Below are 19,557 nucleotides of genomic sequence, written 5' to 3'. Positions count from 1 at the left end.
TTTGCTATCTGTTGTTTCATAAATTGACAATTCCCTCCCATACGCAGACCTCTAACAGAGATTCAGGAAGCCATGAAAAGGAATAAGGACTGATATGGAACCAACAAGCCACATTCCTATGCTTAAAAGAAGCAGCTCCCAACAGCATTAGACTTTTCATTCTTTAGGACAAAAAATCTAGGTCTCCAGCAATGCAGTAACATGATATTCATAACATTTTCCACCACAAGAGTGATTTCTTATATTAAACAGTAAAAATTATCTATATTTGGTAGGAAAAAAGTACGATGAAATTCTCTTTACTTCACGGTGCTTTGATAAAATGAGAAAAATAGCACTCCTGCCCCAAATGAGATTTTCAAAGTCTGAGCTCAATCTACCTTGGCTGGAGATACAGCTGACTTCCTTGTGCTTTCCTGGGATGTATCAATCATGGTGGAAGCTGGATTTACCACGCTGGAACTGCAAAAGAAACAATAATTCAGCGAATAAAAACTTACCCTTTGAGGAAGCGTAAATCACACCTCTGAAGCCAGAAGCTATTAAGGCAGGATAGGAGAGGAATTTTGTAAAATCAAACTGCCAGGAAGGTAGAGGGAGTTGGAGCCTAGAGATGATTAAGCAGAGAAGCAAAGGCAATGGTAGAACAGAAATGAAAACAGGCATGAGACAAGACAAAACCATCCATCAGAAGCCTTGAAGCTTTTATCCCGGTACCAGGCACACAGGATGTTCACAGTTTAAATTTGTACAAATAAACTCACCTCAAAGTCAGGACCTAACATCAGATGCAGACTAGAACAGTGAGCAGTTGTTCTCAAGAAGGGAGCATCCCTGCTGAAATAAGGCCCCAAAGCATTTTAGAGATTCCGTAGGCAAGGACCAGAATGGCACTGCTTACTCTAACTCAGGTAGAAAATTGCTAAAGAAAAGACACACGTGAGACAAGTGATTGGGCAGTAGAACAGAAGAAACAGCAGATCTAAGAGATGCTGTGCCGGGAGGATGGTGGATTGGGGCAACTTACTGGGAACCTTCAACCCAACTCTACAGGCTGGCCAGGTGAGTTCTCGTTCGAATACAAGAGGAGTAAAGACAAGCAGAGCATCCAGAAGATGGTGGGAGGCCAGAAGCCTGGAGCTGGCTTAGAGAGGAGAGGAGGATTCTCTAGACCATGATTCCCTACCGGAGGGACAGGGCAGCCCTAGGGTGAGAGTGCGGGGAGGGTGAATGGAGAAAAGTGAGTTGAGCCAGCTCCCTCCTGAACAACTACTCCCTTGGCTGTTGAGTCAGAAGGGCAAAGAGGGTCATAGTGGCCCCCGAGAGGGAGGAAAACTACCCACTCAGACTTCCTGCTCCAGTGGCCCTGCCTCAGGCATAAGAGGGGAAGTCACTATTGGCTGAAAGCACCGTGCCTGGTTAAACTCCACCAGTTCTCCTAGTGGCATCACAGAGTCAAGGACTTGGAAGAAGTACCTCGGAAGGTGCTGGCTTTTTACCACGAAGCTGAAGAACTGGAGCGGGGGAGGGGAGCATTTTGCCCCAAGGCCACAGAGCCTTGCCCAAGATTGTTCTCACTAAAATTATGGACTAGATGTTCTTGCAAATTCATTTCCTTTCCTTCTCTCTGCACTTTGATTGCTACTTTTGTAGTCCCAGGAACAGGCTGAACACTTGAGGAAGCCATGCTCCCTTTTGTTACCTTCCTCACTGTTCCAGAAAGGAATTACAGCAGTTGAGGCAGTTGTACATCGAATACAGCCTGACCGCAGGGATATGAGAAAGGGGGGAGAAAAGGATGGGGAGGGGAGGGGCAGGGAACAAGAGGAGGAACTTACAATGGAGCCAGAATTAAGGCTAATAGAAAAACACATGTTAGGAGGCCTCTGTTCTTGAAACACGTGAGCACAAACTTGAATCAAGTTATCTAGCGGCCAATGTGAGAAAAGAATCCTGGTCACTGAAAGAACTCACAGTAAAAACAGCCAATAGCTCAGGTCTAGAAAGCAATGTCTCTTGAGTGTCACTTTAAGAAGCCAGTGAGGGCTTCCCTGGTGGCGCAGTGGATGAGAATCTGCCTGCCAATGCAGGGGACACGGGTTCGAGCCCTGGTCTGGGAGGATCCCACAGGCCGCGGAGCAACTAGGCCCATGAGTCACAGCTACTGAGCCTGCGCATCTGGAGCCTGTGCTCCACAACAAGAGAGGCCGCGATAGTGAGAGGCCCGCGCACCGCGATGAAGAGTGGCCCCCGCTCGCCGCAACTAAAGAAAGACCTCGCACAGAAACAAAGACCCAACACAGCCAATAAATAAATAAGTAAATAAATAAATAAATAAAATTTAAAAAAAGAAGCCAGTGAGTGATACGAGGAAGCTTATAGAGGATGCCATGTTCAGTTTTCTCACAGTGTTTTGTATCATCTCCTTTAGTAAATAAACCCATCACACAATGAGAGGACCTGGGCCAAATGCTGATGGTTGGGGTCTCCACGGAACAGCCATCTTCTCCTGTCACCTTCCTCCTTTCTCCTTCCCACTCACCAGGAACAAAGGACAAGCAGAGTCTCTACATTCTGCTCCCTGGAAATCCAGTTCCTGCGCCTCTAGCCACCAGGCCCACAACTGTCCACACTGCATATCATGTTGTCCCCTCCTGCCCAGAGATGAAACCAGTCTCTCTCTACTAAACTCTATGCAGCTATGGATTTCATGTCTGCTATGCAACCTCATTCCGTGCATACATATCTTATCTCTCATAGTAAACTGGGAGATCCTTAAAGAGTACCTTGACCTTCTTTCTATTCCCCACGATGCCTTGTACAGTGCCTGGTACACAACTGGTGAACGACTGAACAACTGAAGGCCAACTGAGCCAGTGCCAGAGAACGCAGCAGCACACAGGTGCCATGGTTTTTTAAAATATCTATGTTGTTTGCCAAATTACAATGAGGCACATTATTTAGGTTTTAAACAAAATGTCTTTGTTCCTTCTATTCAGAAATCAAAAGAGAAGAAGAAATGAGGTATTCAGAGCACACGATCAAACACCAGAAACATACAGTATTCACTGGGTTACCTTGTGGTTGGGATTGGCAGGAAATGGGATGAGGGTGAGATACTTGGTTAAGTACAGTTCACAAGTCTGCTTACTAGAAAAAAATAAAACAAGAGTCTTATGCCTCACACTGTCTCTGAAAGTATAGTTACTTCCTCAGTTAAGCTCTGGCTTTGCTTCTCTTGAGGACTGCAACAATGTTTTGTTTGCCTGTCTTTTATCGGGCAACCATCAATTCAGCAACCATCTTATTCTCAGTTGATCTTTGCAACATCCCTGTGAGGTATGTATCCTTCTCCCCATTTCACTAGCGAGAAAACTGAAGCTTGGAGAGGTTAAGTTAGTGAAAGAGCTGGGGATTTGCACGAGGTGTGTCTGACCCTGACTCCAAAGACAATCATTGTAATGGCTGGGCTCTACTGCCTCTGATTTCTCACACGAGTAAAGCAGTGGTTTACGGCAAGAGGACTGGAGTGAAGTCTGGGCGATTTCTTCCTTCCCAGTTACTCCCACATCTGTCACTTCCTTTCCACCCCTACTGATTCCTCCTTTATTTCTGTATTAGCCTCATATCCGACCTCCTGACACCAAAGTTCCACCTCTCTAATCCATCCACCTCTAAGCTGGAATGGTCTAAAACAGAACTTTGATCATGTTCTTCTTCTGCCCGCTACCTTTCCCGGATCCTCAAGGCCTATGGAATGAAGTTGAAGCCTGAACTCCTCAGGAAGGAACTGGAGACGCTCCACCATCTGCCCCACTGTACCCTCCCACTCCGCCTTCCTGTTGACCTTCATGCCAAACATGACTCACTGTCCCTCTTTGCTGTCTCCCCCAACCTATCCCCAGCCCTTCCCTCAAGTGTCTGCCCTACTCTCTTGACCCAAATCCTCACTATCACCTCCAAGCCCAGTCCAAATCTCACCTCCCTTGTGATGCTGGTCACCTATCAGCTCAGCTGGAAGCGGGTCTCCTTGTCTCAAGTCTTAGAGCACATTTTATTGGTACCTTGGGATTGGGATTTGCTCCCTGCCTGGTACTATTTGTTATCATGTGATCAGATATTCACATATGGAAGCACTATTTTTCCTAAGAGAATAGAGTCTCTTTATAGCCAGATACTGTGTCTTTTGTTTCTTAGAATCCCTCTCAGAGGGATCAGATTTCTATTCTCAGGCTGTGTCCTAAGATATTCAGTACATTCCACGTGATGAGTTCTTAAAACCGTACAGCAAGCCAAGGTTCACACCTTGAGCTCTGTCATTTCTTCCCTCAGGTACCCTTCAAAAACTACCTGCAATACTAGATGTAGCACGTAGCCAAAATGGGTTTACTTCTGTAAGAAGATTATTAAAATATTAGACTACGAAACTACTGTTAGGGTTCCCCTCCTAAAAGTGTCTGCATTTTAATACAAGTCTTTGAAGACTTAACTAAAAAGAAGAATAACGTTAGGTACCGTGGTAGGGACATCTGGGAAAGAGGGAGGGCTTTATAGCAGTCTTAGAGCTACACCACATGGGCCGTGCAACAGTCCATCGGCTTCTCTGCCTAGCCGTAAAATGTTTCCAAGCACGCACAGCAACTTTTAAAGCTTTTGAACCTTAACTAGCCTTTACCTCTAAAGCAGTTAAAAATGAATTCCCTGGCGGTCCAGTGGTTACGACTCCGAGCTTCCACTGCAGGGGCCACGGGTGTGATCCCTGGTCGGGGAACTAAGATCCCACAAGCCTTGTGGCACGACCAAAAAATTAAAAAATAAATAAAGCAGTTAAAAATAACACCAGAGGGCTTCCCTGGTGGCGCAGTGGTTGCGAGTCCGCCTGCCGATTTAGGAGACACGGGTTCGCGCCCCGGTCCGGGAAGATCCCACATGCCGTGGAGCGGCTGGGCCCGTGAGCCATGGCCGCTGAGCCTGCGCGTCCGGAGACTGTGCTCCGCAACGGGAGAGGCCACAACAGTGAGAGGCCCGCGTACTGCAAAAAAAAAAAAAAAAAAAAAAACACAAAAGAAAACACCAGACTACCCTCTTCTGAGGTATTTTTCAACTTAAATATTAACTGTGTCTGGAATCAGAAGCAAATTTTGCAAGTTTTTTTTTCCCCCCGTGTTTTCTGTTGTTGATTTCTCCCTTTGGATTGTTGATTTCTCCCTTTCTCCTTGGCAGCTAATGCTGTGCCCATGCCCAGTACCCAGCTCTGTGCTAACACGTATTACACTCAATGAGGCTTCAACACATCAACAAACACGTGAAGAAATGGCTCAGGGATTGAGTGAAGCAAATTCAAAAATATGCTATGCTTTTTTTTAAAACCCCCAAACACTGGTCCTTTACCACCGTGTGTGCCAATACTACCATGCTGAAAATCAGTTACCAGAACTAGAAATGGGATCACTTGGAGTTTTCTTTGCCACTCGAAAGGGAACCTCATGCTCTGCTCCTCTGTTCATCAAACCTCTGCTTCCCCGTGCTACAGATGCAAACGAAGATGAGTTCCAAAATAACGCAGGTAGCTTCCCATGCTTGAATACACACTGAATACCCACAGTGTTTTAACTATTCACAGGCAGAAGCCCACAGAATTGTACCCACAACGGAAGAAGGACTCTTGCCCCAGAGCTTATTAGAAAAAACTCCTTCAGAAGCTCCAATATCCAGTCACTGCTGGCTCACACTCCCCGACTCCAGACTCACAAAATATTGACAGGTATTGAGTCATTCTATTGAAGTTCACTTAGTCTAAAAGTACAGGCCCCAAAAAGTACTGAACACACCCAGTTCCCAAATGTTCAAGTATAGGTGAAAAACATGCTGGAACCTGATACTGAGTAAAGCAGTAGTTTCTGACACAGAAAGGAGGGATTAAACAACAGCTCCTTCTACAGTTCTGGGTGATTACCACCCGTGCCACGTAATGAGCAAGGCATGCTGGATACATCTAACATTTTTACTCCTGCCTTCTCAACCTACCTCATCTATGTTATAATAACATAATTATAAGGCCACCTGCAAATTGCCAATTTTCTTTCTTCCTGAGAAATGCCAAGTGGTTCCCATACCTCCTTTCATTCAGTCTCATAACATCCTGGTGAGGCAGCGTAGTTCTGATGTACATACAGATGAAACCCGAAAGACTCTTCTGAGGTCACGCGAGAAATGTAGCAAACAATGGAGATGCAAATGCAGACACTATATGCTCTAAGGGCAGTGGCTCCTCGGTCCCTTAGGCCCTTTGAGATGAAATGAGTTCCTGGGAGAAGGACAGGAAGTCTGACCCAGATAAAAGAGTACTATGAGCTAAGTTTGTGTCTGACACCCCCAAATCTTCTCTTGTCCCCCTCTTCCCTCAGTCAGTCGGCGCTCTGGTGTCCCCATCAAACCCAGCTCTTAGGAGCCACTCTCAGTTCCTTGAAGGGGAATCTAAATGCCTGTGTTCTCACTCCCAGAGTTTCTAATATTTAAGGCGTCCTCTTGCTGTATGGAAGGAAGGCAGGCCTTCATCCCATTAGGGAAGTTGCAGGCAGCTGGAACACGGGGAGTCACAAGGAGAAAGAGGTAACGTGTTCTCACATCCTTTCCTGAGCTCCTTGAAATACCTGTATGTATGTGAGAGCCCGCACTTCCATGCATTGAGCAACTACTATGCGCTATGAACTATGTGTTAGGAATTCTACATGTACTAGCTAATTAGAGTCTCAACAATCCTGCTAGCAAACTATTTCATTCCCATTTTACAGCCGAGGAAACAACGGCCCAAGAAGTTAGTCACTTCTCGTGCAAGGTCACAGAGTCAATTCACAGCTACTGTTAAGGTGTTTCAACCTCTAGCCGACATGGCCTCTACAGACATAACAGAACATTACAAATCATCCTAGAGGGGAAATAGTGCCACCTATCACTCGGGAAAACAAAGCAAGTCCTCTCCAAAAGGGAAATGGGTAAATAATGGGAAACAATAGAATCAGTATTCCATTACCCATGTGACATAACTTTACTTATATTTGACTCTGAAATGCCGGTTGGTGCCTACAGTATAGACCCTCTCCCTCACCTGTAAATTATGTTGGAAACATCCCTATTCCCCAGGTGCCTCAGCCTTGGATCCTGGATCACTGACTGTCCCACCAGAAAATTCACTGACTTCATTCCAGTTGGAGACTCTGAATTGTCTTCACTGAGGAAGTAGAGATAAAATGCAATTGCCCTCCCACCAAAGGGTAACAACTATGCCGCCAAGGGACAGACACGAATGGGAAGATCCTTAAATACCTAAAAGCAAATCATCGTGGTTCCAAAAGGTCTGTGGCAACGTAACCCCATAATCAGCTATATCGCAGGAACCATGTACTGTACAAATGCACGTTTTGATTGGCCAGATGATAAAAATGTATGGAAAACACAAAAAATCAAGACTGAAATATTGACGACAATCTGCATCCTTAAGAGACATCTATTGAGTGCCTACCATGTGCCAGGTATTCTACATACGTTATCACTAATTCTCACCATAACCTTTCCTATATAGTATGATTCCTATCTATAGTTAGGAAAAGAGATTCAGAGAGATTAAATGACTTGCCCATGGTCAAATGGCTAATAAGTGGCATATTCAGGATTTGAATTCATGCCTGCCTGGTTCCTGTGCTTGACCTTCTTCTACTGCACCAAGCTGTTACAATTTGATCATCATTCGTCTCTTTCCTGAAATGACTTATTCCCCTCCATTCATTTTGGAGTATCTCTTCACTGACTCTATGGAGATATCCTTAGCACAAATAAAAAACAGCTCTTTTTGGTGCTGGAAGAAATCACCCCTTAACATTCTAGTTTTATTTACTATGCAGATCTGTTAGAAATTCTGGAAGCTGAGAAAGAGTACTGCACAGGCTTTGTCCACACCAGGGCCCAGAATTCTCTCGTATGTGCCCCCTTCCCATGCCCATGAGACCTGTCTGGCATTTGCACTCACACAGCAGGACCAAGCCACGAATCCCACGTGCAGCAGCTCTCCTCATGAGCTCAGTCTTACCTTGGGTTTGCAGGCGCTACATCTTCTTCTGGCTCTTCTACAACACCGGTTAGCTCTGGGGGGAGGAAAGCATCTTCGTTGACATTATTCACCCAGCTTTCCTTTGCCCTGTTTGCTCTGTCCTTACTCTGCTCAGCTGAAACAGGAAACGATAAAGACAAGAAGGTTATCTATCTCTTACCTCCACGACCTACAACTCTCATATCAGCTCTTATCACTGAAGGCTGGAACCTGAACGTCAGGCCTCCCCTGAGTGCCCAGGCAGTCACTAATGAGGCTGAGCACTTGGGATCAGAATTGCATCTGCAAGAGGAGTCAAAACACAAAGACCTGTTTACAAGACCTAGTTATATTACTAAGTTGCTCTGAGGCAGAGGGAAAGCTTTTTGAGCTCTATGAGCCTAATTTTCCCCTTCTTAAAAAAAAGACACTTGTGAAAATTAAAAGGAATCATGCAGGACTTCCCTGGTGGCGCAGTGGTTAAGAATCCGCCTGCCAATGCAGGGGACACAGGTTCGAGTCCTGGGCCGGGAAGATCCCACATGCCGCAGAGCAACTAAGCCTGTGCACCACAACTACTGAGCCCACGTGCCACACTACTGAGCCCATGTGCCACAACTACTGAAGCCCACGCGCCTAGAGCCCGTGCTACACAATGAAGAGGAGCCCCCACTCGCCACAACTAGAGAAAGCCTGCGCTCAGCAATGAAGACCCAACGCAGCCAAAAATAAATAAATAAATAAACAAATAAATAAATAAAAGAAAAATAAAAGAAATCATGTAATTAAAAAAAAAATTACATCTGCGAGAGAACTCAGTAGATTCCCATGTTGTTACCTCCCTACAAGTACAGTCTCCGGAGAGCACGGGTGCACCTTTAAATGTGCAGAGATGACTAAAGCAAAATTCCGACTGCCCTAGGTGATTCTGACCTGAACTGGGGTCAGGACCAAATGTGTACGGCCAGGGCAGGGAGTCCTCACTGGGACAGACACACCATCGTTACCAAGTATTTACTGAACAGCTACAATGAGCCCAACTTGAGGCTGGGCTCTGGGACACAAAGGGGAACAAATGCTTCTATTCTGGAATGTCCCTATCCACTGCCTCCTCCTCCCCAATCTCTACACATCCAAATTCTATATCTTCCTTAATAGCCAGCTCAGATGCCAGGGCCCCCTTAAAACCTCTATGATCCCTCTTCAGGAAATAACCTCTTTTGCCTCTGAACACCCAGAACTCTTTACCTGAACCTCTCAGATAATTAGCATCAACTGAGTGATGACTGAGTGCCAGGCATAGTGCTGAGTCCTTTGCATGCATTATCTTATGAGGAGATAACTATTTTCCAAGTTTACAGATTTGGAAATTGAGGATCAAAGGGTTCAAGAAACTTGCCTAAGGCCACATAGCCAGTAAGTGCCAGGAATACTTTCATCAGTGTTAAGAAGATGAAGCAATATAAGGGCTCCCAATTTCCAAATACTCACATCCACAGGTCTCTTTACACATAAGTCTTATTTTCTTCAGCTGCAAAACGGAGTCCACAGTACTAACTTGCACCCTTCAAGATTTCTGAAGGTCTGGGTGGTTTTGGAAATCAAGAGGGCTGTGAGCAATACATAGCACATCATAAGAGGTCAGCCCTCATCTGTAAGGAGCGTGGCTCTGAGTCCAAAAGGCTGAAATCCCGGAGCTGTCATTTGCCAACTATATGACCTTGGGCAAGTTACTTCACTTCTCTGAACTTCACATACCCCATATATAGAATGAGGATAATAATACCTACCTTACAAGATTGCTACTACAATTAGAAATAATAGGGACTAAATGCTTATCATATATTAGATACTGAAGAGGTGACAGCTATTTTCCTTACTGAGTACAGGCTAGAACTAGACAGTGGCTGTTCTTAGGGATAAAGGTTTATAATAGCTAGTGCAGACTTAATTAGAGAGAAGGCACCCGGTTAATATTTGATGAACTCAACAGAATGCTAAAGAAGCCCTCAAAATGCTGTCTTTACAGTCCCTTAAATGATGTACTTGGTTTTTAAAGAAGTACCAGGTGTCAAGGTCATTGAACAGGGAGGCTAATCTCTTCCTGTCACCCTACTCAGGAGAAAAGGTTCTGAATTTTCAGAGTTAAAAGCCAAAGAAAGAGGAGGCGGTAGATCCCTTATAACCCCCCATTGTCTAGGCTACTCCAATTCAACATGACATCTAAAGGACTTCCCTCATCCTTCTTCACCACAATAAGTCACTTAGCCCTGCCCTCATCCATCCAAACCCAGGGCAAGAAGATTACGACCTAGAGGACTATACATTATGCAAAGCACACCCCTAAATGATTTCCCGCTGCAGATTTCAGTAACGATTCCTTCCTTTCTCCCAAGGACTCCTTCTCCCAAACAAATGCTGGCTCTAAATGTACTAGCCCAATCAACTCACCTGCTCCCTGGTGCCTCTTCTTTCTCATGGATGCTCTGATGATATCTGCTCCGTGGATTTTGTCTCTGTGCCTTTTTGCCTTGGCTTCATAAAACCATTGGCCACTCATATTCTTCAGCTGCTGGTCATCCTTAATTTTTTCAGGCAAATGTCTACAAAAGAAAAAAAAGCTTTACTTTGCTAAGAAACCACAGTAAATAAATGAGTTTACTGCGACACTGCATAAAGAAATCTGCAAACATACAGCCAAAATGAAGTTCTCAATATCTTACAAGATCCCACAAACCTCCCAGATGACTAACAAATGTATGCTTTGACTGAAAGGTCAGAGAAGCCAAGGCCAACACTTTTTAAAAATTCAAAGATTTAAGCCATGATCCCCAGATGATGCCTGAAATTTCTCAAGAGCAAATTCACTTTTTGGCTGCAGGCTTGTTGTTCACTGTTCAAATGTAAATACCCCAGAGAAAGATGACATATTAAGCTTCCCTAAGCTTTGGTTTCCTCATCTTTAAAAAGGGCTTAATAATAGTAACCCACCTGACGGGGTTGCTATGAGGATTAAATTAGCTAATGCATGCAGACCACCCTCTGCACATGCCTGGCACCTAATAAACACTCAGTGAATAACTGGTGAGGAAGTTATCGGCTCATCAGTTCTTGCCATTTCACTGAAATGAGCTTATCAGAGACTTTCCTGGAAGCTTGTAGGGGACAGTGCATGAGGTCTTTGGTTCTTAATGTTAGGGAAATGAATTCAACAGGACTGGCTGGGATCAGGAAAGATCATATTTATATGGGGTGGGGAGTGGAGGCAGACATAAATTCCATTTGTGCAGATACTGCATCTAAGGGTTCCACGTCATTCATGCTCACTGAAAAGTTAAAATCTAAAGAACAAACCAAGTACCACCCTCCTAAAATCTCCCTTATTTACAGTGGAGGGGAAAACACTGTTCTACATGACAAGTCTTATAATCTCTGCATCTCTCTATCCACGTCAGTAAAATGAGAATCAAAAAATCTATCTTTTCTTTTTGATAGAGCTGTCCTTACAATAAAGTGGAATAAAAGCCTTAAGGAGACTTGGAACTCTTGGAGGGTAATGTGTTACAAAAATCCAAGAGGGTTTTATGATTGTCATTCGAGCCAATATGCACGCTTCCTAAAGTAGCCAATCTAAGTGTTTTAGCCAGAGAACATGTATGGCAGCCACAACCAAGGTGGTGGCAGGGCTGTGTGTGAGGGTTGCACGCAGGCCTACCTGGGAACAGGGAAGGCAGGAGGGGCAGTTACCTGGGTTCTGGCAAGTACGTTTTCTCTCTCCCAAGTGTGCCTGGAGAGATCTTTCCAGCCAGAGTCCCACTCTCTGCTGGAAACTCCTCTCCTCCCCCAGTTACCTAGAAAGAAGTGACCCTATGCCAAACATGTCCAATCACAACCCTTGGACATCACACCTTGTTGTGACAGCCGATCACCAAATCCAGACAGGGACAGTGTCTTGATTTCATGGTTCTGAATCACCAGAGAGGTCATGGTTCTTATAAAATGTTTCTAATGGTTTCCCATTGCCTAAATTTTCTGTTGTTTTTTTTAAAAATTTTTACTGGAGTATAGTTGATTTAAAATGTTGTGTTAGTTCCTACTGTACAGCAAAGTGATTCAGTTATAGATACACATATATCCCATATAGGTTATACAGAGTATTGAGTAGAGTTCCCTGTGCCATACAGTAGGTCCTTATTAGTTATCTCTTTTATATACAGTAGTGTGTATATTTACAATAGCCAGGACATGGAAGCAACCTAAATGTCCATCAGCAGAGGAATGGATAAAGAAGATGTGGTACATACATAAAATGGAATATTACTCAGCCATAAAAAGGAACGAAATTGGGTCATTTGTTGAGGCGTGGATGGATCTAGAGACTGTCATACGGAGTGAAGTAAGTCAGAAAGAGAAAAACAAATATCATATGATATCACTTATATGTGGAACCACTGCCTAGCTTTTCAGCACAGCAAAAGATCCACCCTGAGCTGCTGGTGGAGCTTTTGCCTTCTCTTCCCAAAAGGACCACATTCAAGTTCAATTCCAGAAAAGAGAAGTCCTTCCAGCTCTCCTTGACTAGACAGTGAGCCCCTAGGGGCAGGGCCTGTACTCAATATAGCTTTGCTTGGTGTCTGGAAAACAGTGGGTGTTTATTCAGCGCTTTTGGAGTGAAGGGATATCATATGAGGTCCCTGACCACCTGGCTTCAGGATACCTGTTCAGATTCATTTTCCAGCACTTGCTCCCATGCTCCCCCACGTGCCAGCACACTAGACCTCTTACTGATCTCCACACTGCTCTTACATGACCTCTGTAGGCATTAAGGGCAGGAAGGTGTGGCAGAAAGACTATGGGCTTTGATGTCTCCCCAAATTAGGTCCAACTCCCAGTTGTGACCCTTCCTAAATGTGATCTCTGGCAGGTTACTGAACCCCTCTAAGCTTCAGTCTCCTTGTTCATAAAGATAGGGGAAAATAAGACCTACTCTGCAGTACTTCTGGGATGATTAAATGAGGTATTTACCTGAAAGTACCTAACAGTGCCCAGGTCCTGGTAAGAGACCAATAAATGTGAATTCTCTCCAGATGTCTTTCCCTCACTTCTCTGTCCAGCACGTGGCCCCTCATCCCTCAGATCTAGGTAGCACCTCCGCAGGGAAGCCTTCCCTGATCCTTGAGGGCACCGTGTGGCTTGCCCTTCTCCGTGCTCCCATAGCTCCTCCACGACAGCACTCACCACACTGTGTTCCAATGATCTATTTGCACATCTGTCTTACACACTGATCTGTGAACTCTGCAAACTCCTTGAAGGCAAGGACTACCTCATAAACACCTTTGTAACACCAGCATCCAGCACGGAGCCTGGCACAGAGCTGATACCCAGAAACTGTTGAGTGAATAAATCAGTTAACAAATAAATGCTCAGCAGCCAACCTAGTCTGAGTAAAGACAAGAGATAAGAGAGATCCTGTCGCTGCTGGGGTTAAGTGAACCACGCTCCATCACAATGGCAGTGCCTCCTCCTAATGAGGCAGGCCACCTCATCTCTTGGTGGATTAGGGAAAAGCAGGATGAAATATGGCATCAGCCACCATCGTGTTGAAGAAGACCACAAACCCTCATAGCATAACAACTCCCAATTTCTCTTCATGAGATTATTTATTCACTTATCTTTGTTGTTCAACTGAAAGGCACTTTGTAAGGGTCCTTATGCAACTCTTGATCTGCTCCTGCCTAACTGACTGTCTGCAAGCCTCTGATCCCACTAAGCTTTCAGAGCACAATGAGGCTGCACCATGTGAGTCAGGCTCATTGAATCACAGGGCCCTTCACAGTAAAGCCGTTACAGTAAAGAATTGAGGTTGGGTTTCTGGGTCATTTCTTTTAAAGTGGCAAAAGAATAGGAAATTCTTTCAAATTCAGTAAGTGCTATTTATATATCTCTTATCATGATAATCACTACTAGGGTAAATCAATCTCTTTTTCTAGCTTAGTCGTTTGGAATATTTTACAGATGAATCCATATGTGTGACATCAAAGCCCAAGTTTTATAAAGGTGTAGATTAAAAAAAGAAATCCGACCATCTAGGTGGTGCTGTCAAAATCTTCTCTGTACCTAGAGAATATTATCCTTAGTGAACTAAGTCAGACAGAGAAAGATAAATTCTGTATGATATCACTTACATGTGGAATCTAAAAAAATAATACAAATGAATGTACATGCCAAACACAAATAGACTCACAGGCATAGAAAACCAACCGGTGGTTACTAAAGGGGAGAGGGAATGGGGGAGGGGCAAATTAGGGGTATGAGACTAAGAAATACAAAGTACTATGTATAAAATAGATAAGCAACAAGGATATATTATACAGCAAGGGAATTATAGCCATTATCTTGTAATAACTTTTAATGGAATATAATCTATAAAAATACTGAATCGCAATGCAGTACTAATATACTATGAAACATAATACTGTAAATCAACTATACTTCGATAAAAAAAATTAAAATAAAAAATAAAATAAAACCTTCTCTACCAGCCCATATTGATCTCTCATTTTTTCTTGAACTCTAGTTGTACCAACCAAATTAGCACTCGATTCTCTCGTTGTTGCACCATTTAGTTGAAGTGGGAAAAAGGTACATTTCTTGGCACTCACACTTTTTATACCTTACTATCCTCTCCACACGTGCATGTTGTACTTAGTAGAGAGCTAAGGATAGAGAGGATGCTCAATAAACACCCATGGGCTACTGCCGGGCAGAAGTAAAGGCAGAAGAACACTCAACCCAGAGAAGACACTGTCCGGTTGGTCCTCCAGGCAGAACATGCTGGTCACACCCCATTCTTTCAGCTAATACATACAAAGCATGTGTTCGGTACTGGGCCTCACGCGTGGCACTTAACATGCATCATCTCATTTAATCCTTACAATTTCACCACGATGTACAAAGAATTCAGTCAATTGCAAAAGATGGCCATCTTGCTTTCTCTGTATGGTAAAGGCCATATCTGTTCATTTCTTCGCTCAACAGTTCATTAATTCCCTATCATATACCAGGCACATGCTTGGAATTGTACATAACAAATTTAGTCCACAGCCCTAACTGCTAACGTCAACTCCTGCGGTGCAGAGAGAGTGTGAACACTTTGAGAGGAAAGCCAGAAGAGCAGTGGCGCCCTTCATCCTGCGTTCAACATTTTTCCTGCTTGTACTCACATAGCACACCCCAGCTTCTAGCTATTCATCATGATGAAGCAAAGGCCTAACATCATAGGCAGGACCTGGTCGATATTATCTGCTCAGCTGTGCATAATAAGAATCAGCAGACTGGCCAGAGAGGTTGATTGATCCATTCCCAGATGTTTTTTTTTAACCTTTCAGTATATTCTGGGCAAGATGGTTAGACTACGTGACTTGAAAGTACTCTGAGAAGTCTGTTTTGAATGAGAGAATGCTTGTTTTGAATGGACCTTAGATAGTTACAAATGGCCTCACTTTATAGATGAAATGAGGCCCAGAGAGTTTAAGGGGTTTGCCCAAGGTCACACAGAGCTGGGACGGGAAGCCAGCCGACGTTCTTTCCACTGCCCCATCATCCTGCCTGAGAGAGCCAAACGTGATTTTGATTTCTAAGATGGCTATCACACTTCACTCTTTCTACAGAGGCATTCAACCTATGATAGAGAATCTGAAAACAAACACGTGAAAATGAAATAAATTGCAAAAGTTCTTTACAGCGGAAAACAAGAAGAAACATGCATCACTTGTGCTGTGGACACACCACAGACCCCCACAATCTGCTGAGATGCAGCACAGTGTGTGGGAAGCACAGGCTTTGTAGTCGAAGAAGCAAGGTTTCAATCTTACAGGGCACTTCACCTCCTCCACTCTATTTCCTTCCCCCTTGTTGAGAGGATTCAGCTACACTGCTGTGTGGATGAAAGGCGAAAATGTGAAGCTCTGTGTACAGTGTCAATCCTGGACAAATGTTGGTTCCTTTCCCCGTTGCTTTGACAGAAAATGCCATCAGAGGTCCTAGAAAGCAGTTCTTCAATGACAACTGCCTTTGTTTAAAAGAAAGTAGGTCTTAAGGCAGCAGCTGAGGATCATAAGATGTGGTCGTGGTTGAGATGGTGTCTACTGCAAGAACGCCCATCACCCTAGATGTGGTTTTGTGTTTACGGGATGGGGGACGTTGTGCTGGCGGTGTACAGACACACAGCGGCAATGATTTCCTGCTGCCAGTGTGATGCAAAGCACAGGAAATACCACCTCTAGAGTGTGTCACTTTCAAACCGTAAGAGACTAAAGTTACATCTATGTATGTATGGTGGTGTTTCTTTAAAAAAGGAGGACAGAGAGGGAGGAGGCAGTGGGGAGAGAGAAAAAGAATCCATCCTGATGTCTGCTTCACTGCTGGTTTGTGAAATGTCTCCAGCTGGTAGTTAGGAAAACAAGCTGGGTAGTGAGGCATGGTAATAACTGGGCCTAGCACTGTGGTACAGGTAGGGAGTCAGCATGAAAGACAGTGACCTGGAATTGCTTTCTTCTAACAGAACCCCCGAGATACCACAGTAGATATTCCCTTGGGTTCAAATCCACATTCTTCTGTTAACAGGTTGAGTGATTTGGGAACTGGACGCCTTCCCTGTTTGACACTCATTTTCTCATCCATGAAATCAGGATGGGAGGTAGCATAAAGGATAAATCATCTCCAAAGTGCCCTGAAAGAGCTTGGATGTGAACAATCAAAGCACTGGCTAAATCAGGAATGGCAAACAGATTTCAATTTAAATCCAACTCTCGTCAACAGCCATATTGAAAAGGACTCTGAGGCAGTGTCTGGTCTTAGTGGCAGCAGTGCTATAATCCATTAGTAATGTCCTCATGGCTACAGGAGGGTTATACTCCAAAGCCCATAATGAATTAGCATTTGAAATAGTCGTCTGAATTTTAGTGGCAGATTTGCCTTTCTAATGATGTTTTGCTTAGGCTAATATTAGAATTATCTAATTTATGTTTCTAAAGCCATATACTAACTTGGAGGAGGACTGGGGCATTGTGAAATCACGTTAGGGAAACAAGGTTGAGATTTTAAATTTGCGATTGATAATCCATTAAATGGTTAAATGGTAAATTCCTTGAGCCCTGGGACCACGTTTCAGTTTCCCTAAAATTCCTTCCATTTGTTCAGAGAAGTTCCCTAGACTTCATGAGTACTCAGTTAAATTTCACTGTATTAAATAGTTGAGAGTTTTAGGAGTAATTTCCTTCTAAGGAATCAGACCACTGACCAGAGAATTCTGTCCTTTTTTAGAGGCATAGGTGGAGTGGTGAATAAGGGAATTAAAATGTATCAATCACCTACTATGTGCTAAGAAGTTTAAGAATTATCTTACTTAATCCTGACTGTAATTCTTTGAGTTTGGTACTAGGGTCTTTCCCAGTCTCTGAGTTGAGGCTCAGAAAGGTCAGGTAACTTGCTGAATGAACCATAGTTGATCAATGGTGAGGATAGGATTCAAACTCACTAAGTTTTGCCTCAAGGTCCACGCTAGGCCCCTTACTGTTCTTCTGAAAAAGCAATACCAGTGTGCAACACGGGGCAGAAGGTAAAGCAGTAGACCAAGAGTTTTTCTTATCATGGCTTTGGCACTGACTAGCTGTGTGACCTTGGGAAAGTCCCTTCCCCTCTCTGGGCTTTTCCTTCATTATCTGTAAAGTGACTGATATGGACCCAAAAAATCTTTCCAGAGCTGTCAGGCTATCACTCTGAGGGAAGAGCTAGAGACAAACAGCTGCGGGATGGTGACGGGGCTGAAAAGCAAAAGCCCGTGGAATAGCATTTTCAGAGACCAGAAACCTAGTCATGGTTCTACCAGCCCAGGAGCAGACAGTCTCAGAACCAACCCAGGTTCCGTCAGTCCTAAAGCAAAGGGTGCCAGAGCTCCATTCCTTTCGTGTGGAGCAGGTTACGGGTTGGGCCTCTGTCAGTGTCCATAGACTATGGGCCTCATGCCCATCTGTGCCCCCTGCACACAGTCACTCAGTCCTGGACCTGCCTGTGGCCTGCCTGTGCCTGTGAGCTGCTTGGTGCCTAATTAGGAAGGCCCCCAGAACGGTAGCAGTAAACAGGACTTGACTCACACCATATTTTCACCACCCCAAGCCTTCTTCCTATCAGTTTACAAAAGCAAGAAACAAGGGCAGCACCAGCAGCAGCTTCCGAGGCATCCTCAGAAACAGTGCATGGAAGGAGAATCTGCAAAGTCCCTGCTACAAACAGACTCACAGCATTCCTGCTGCAGCTGTAGACTGGCTGGCGCTAGTGGCTACACACACACCCCTTACAAGGCCCCGTTCCAGGCAGAACTTTGAATTTTTAAGTATATTTTCAGCAATTACTGTGGATGCCTGAGAAACACCTCCACTCATCTCATACAGAATCACAGAACTACAGGGAAGACCCAGCAGCCTGGAATCTCTGGGGCCAAGTAAATACGGAAGGGAGGGAGAATGAATCTCTCTTCGTAACCTGGCTAGATAGAGGAAACAGAATTACAGACCACACGTAAGGTCTTGTAATGGGAGGAATCAAAGATCGCAGCTCACCAGGATTCAGAGTCCCCACATCCTGAGGCAGGAAGAGGGACAGGACCCGGCGCTGTCTTTCCCATCCTCTCCCACCCCCAGCTGCACGAGTGTTGTTGAGCTCAGAAGAAATAAAAGTCATGTAAGCTCCTTGCAATCTGTCAAGCACTATCGATATATGAATTATTGTTAGTAGCCATAGTCAGACACTCTGGAGTGCTTGAAGTGAATTTCAGCATGTTCTTTTATAAAGCACCCATGTTCAAATTAGGGTCAAAATATGGATAACGAAAATATGGGCACAAATAACTCCATTATTCATGATCCTGCTATCCTAAGAAGGAAGAACAGGGCTTATGTTCCTTTTGGATAACTCCTAGGTCGGGGATCATGTAGTTAATATGACTAACTCACATTCAGGAAACCTTTCACTGCCTTCAAGGCCCCAGATTACAAAGGCAATGGATGGCAGGGCTTGGACTCAAGCCCACTCCTTCAGCATTCTGACCTCATGCTTCTCCTACCCCGCAAGTGAGTGACAGTGGTAGGAATGCTGATGTGGAACATTTGGGTTCCTCCCAAAGTGAATAGTGTGTCAAAGTTGCCACTCCTTCTTATGGAACACAAATGAAAAATTGGCTCAGTCAGAACTAATTTCAATTGCTGTTGAAACCAATTCAAACATTTCTGAAGATGTGCAAAAATGTGAGCTACTTCTCAATTTATTTTCTTCTGAAAACTTTAGAAATTAAAAAATTTTTCTAATTTCATACATGATCCACCTGGAGTCTGTCATACAGAGTGAAGTAAGTCAGAAGGAGAAAAACAAATACCGTATGCTAACACATATATATGGAATCTAAGGAAAAAAAA

The 19,557-nt window shown here is 44.2% G+C and overlaps 1 protein-coding gene across 6 annotated transcripts in view; it reads right to left on the bottom strand.

Moving 5' to 3' along the window:
- The window catches only part of SYTL2 (synaptotagmin like 2), a 101,360-nt gene that overhangs the window by 36,241 nt on the left and 45,562 nt on the right, over window positions 1-19,557 (bottom strand). For all 6 annotated transcript variants that reach the window (XM_024131742.3, XM_024131737.3, XM_055091431.1 and 3 more), the window contains 3 exons: window positions 10,538-10,689; window positions 8,087-8,222; window positions 381-462 (listed from right to left, as the gene is read on the bottom strand). In XM_024131742.3, coding sequence (XP_023987510.1) covers window positions 381-462; window positions 8,087-8,222; window positions 10,538-10,646 — 327 coding nt within the window. In that variant the 5' untranslated portion in view covers window positions 10,647-10,689. The remainder of the gene's footprint in view (window positions 1-380; window positions 463-8,086; window positions 8,223-10,537; window positions 10,690-19,557) is intronic.

Source organism: Physeter macrocephalus, chromosome 16 (assembly GCF_002837175.3).
Source record: "Physeter macrocephalus isolate SW-GA chromosome 16, ASM283717v5, whole genome shotgun sequence".
NCBI lineage: Eukaryota > Metazoa > Chordata > Mammalia > Artiodactyla > Physeteridae > Physeter > Physeter macrocephalus.
The sequence above is the reverse complement of the archived record's forward strand: the minus strand, read 5'-3'. Positions and strand labels throughout refer to the sequence as shown.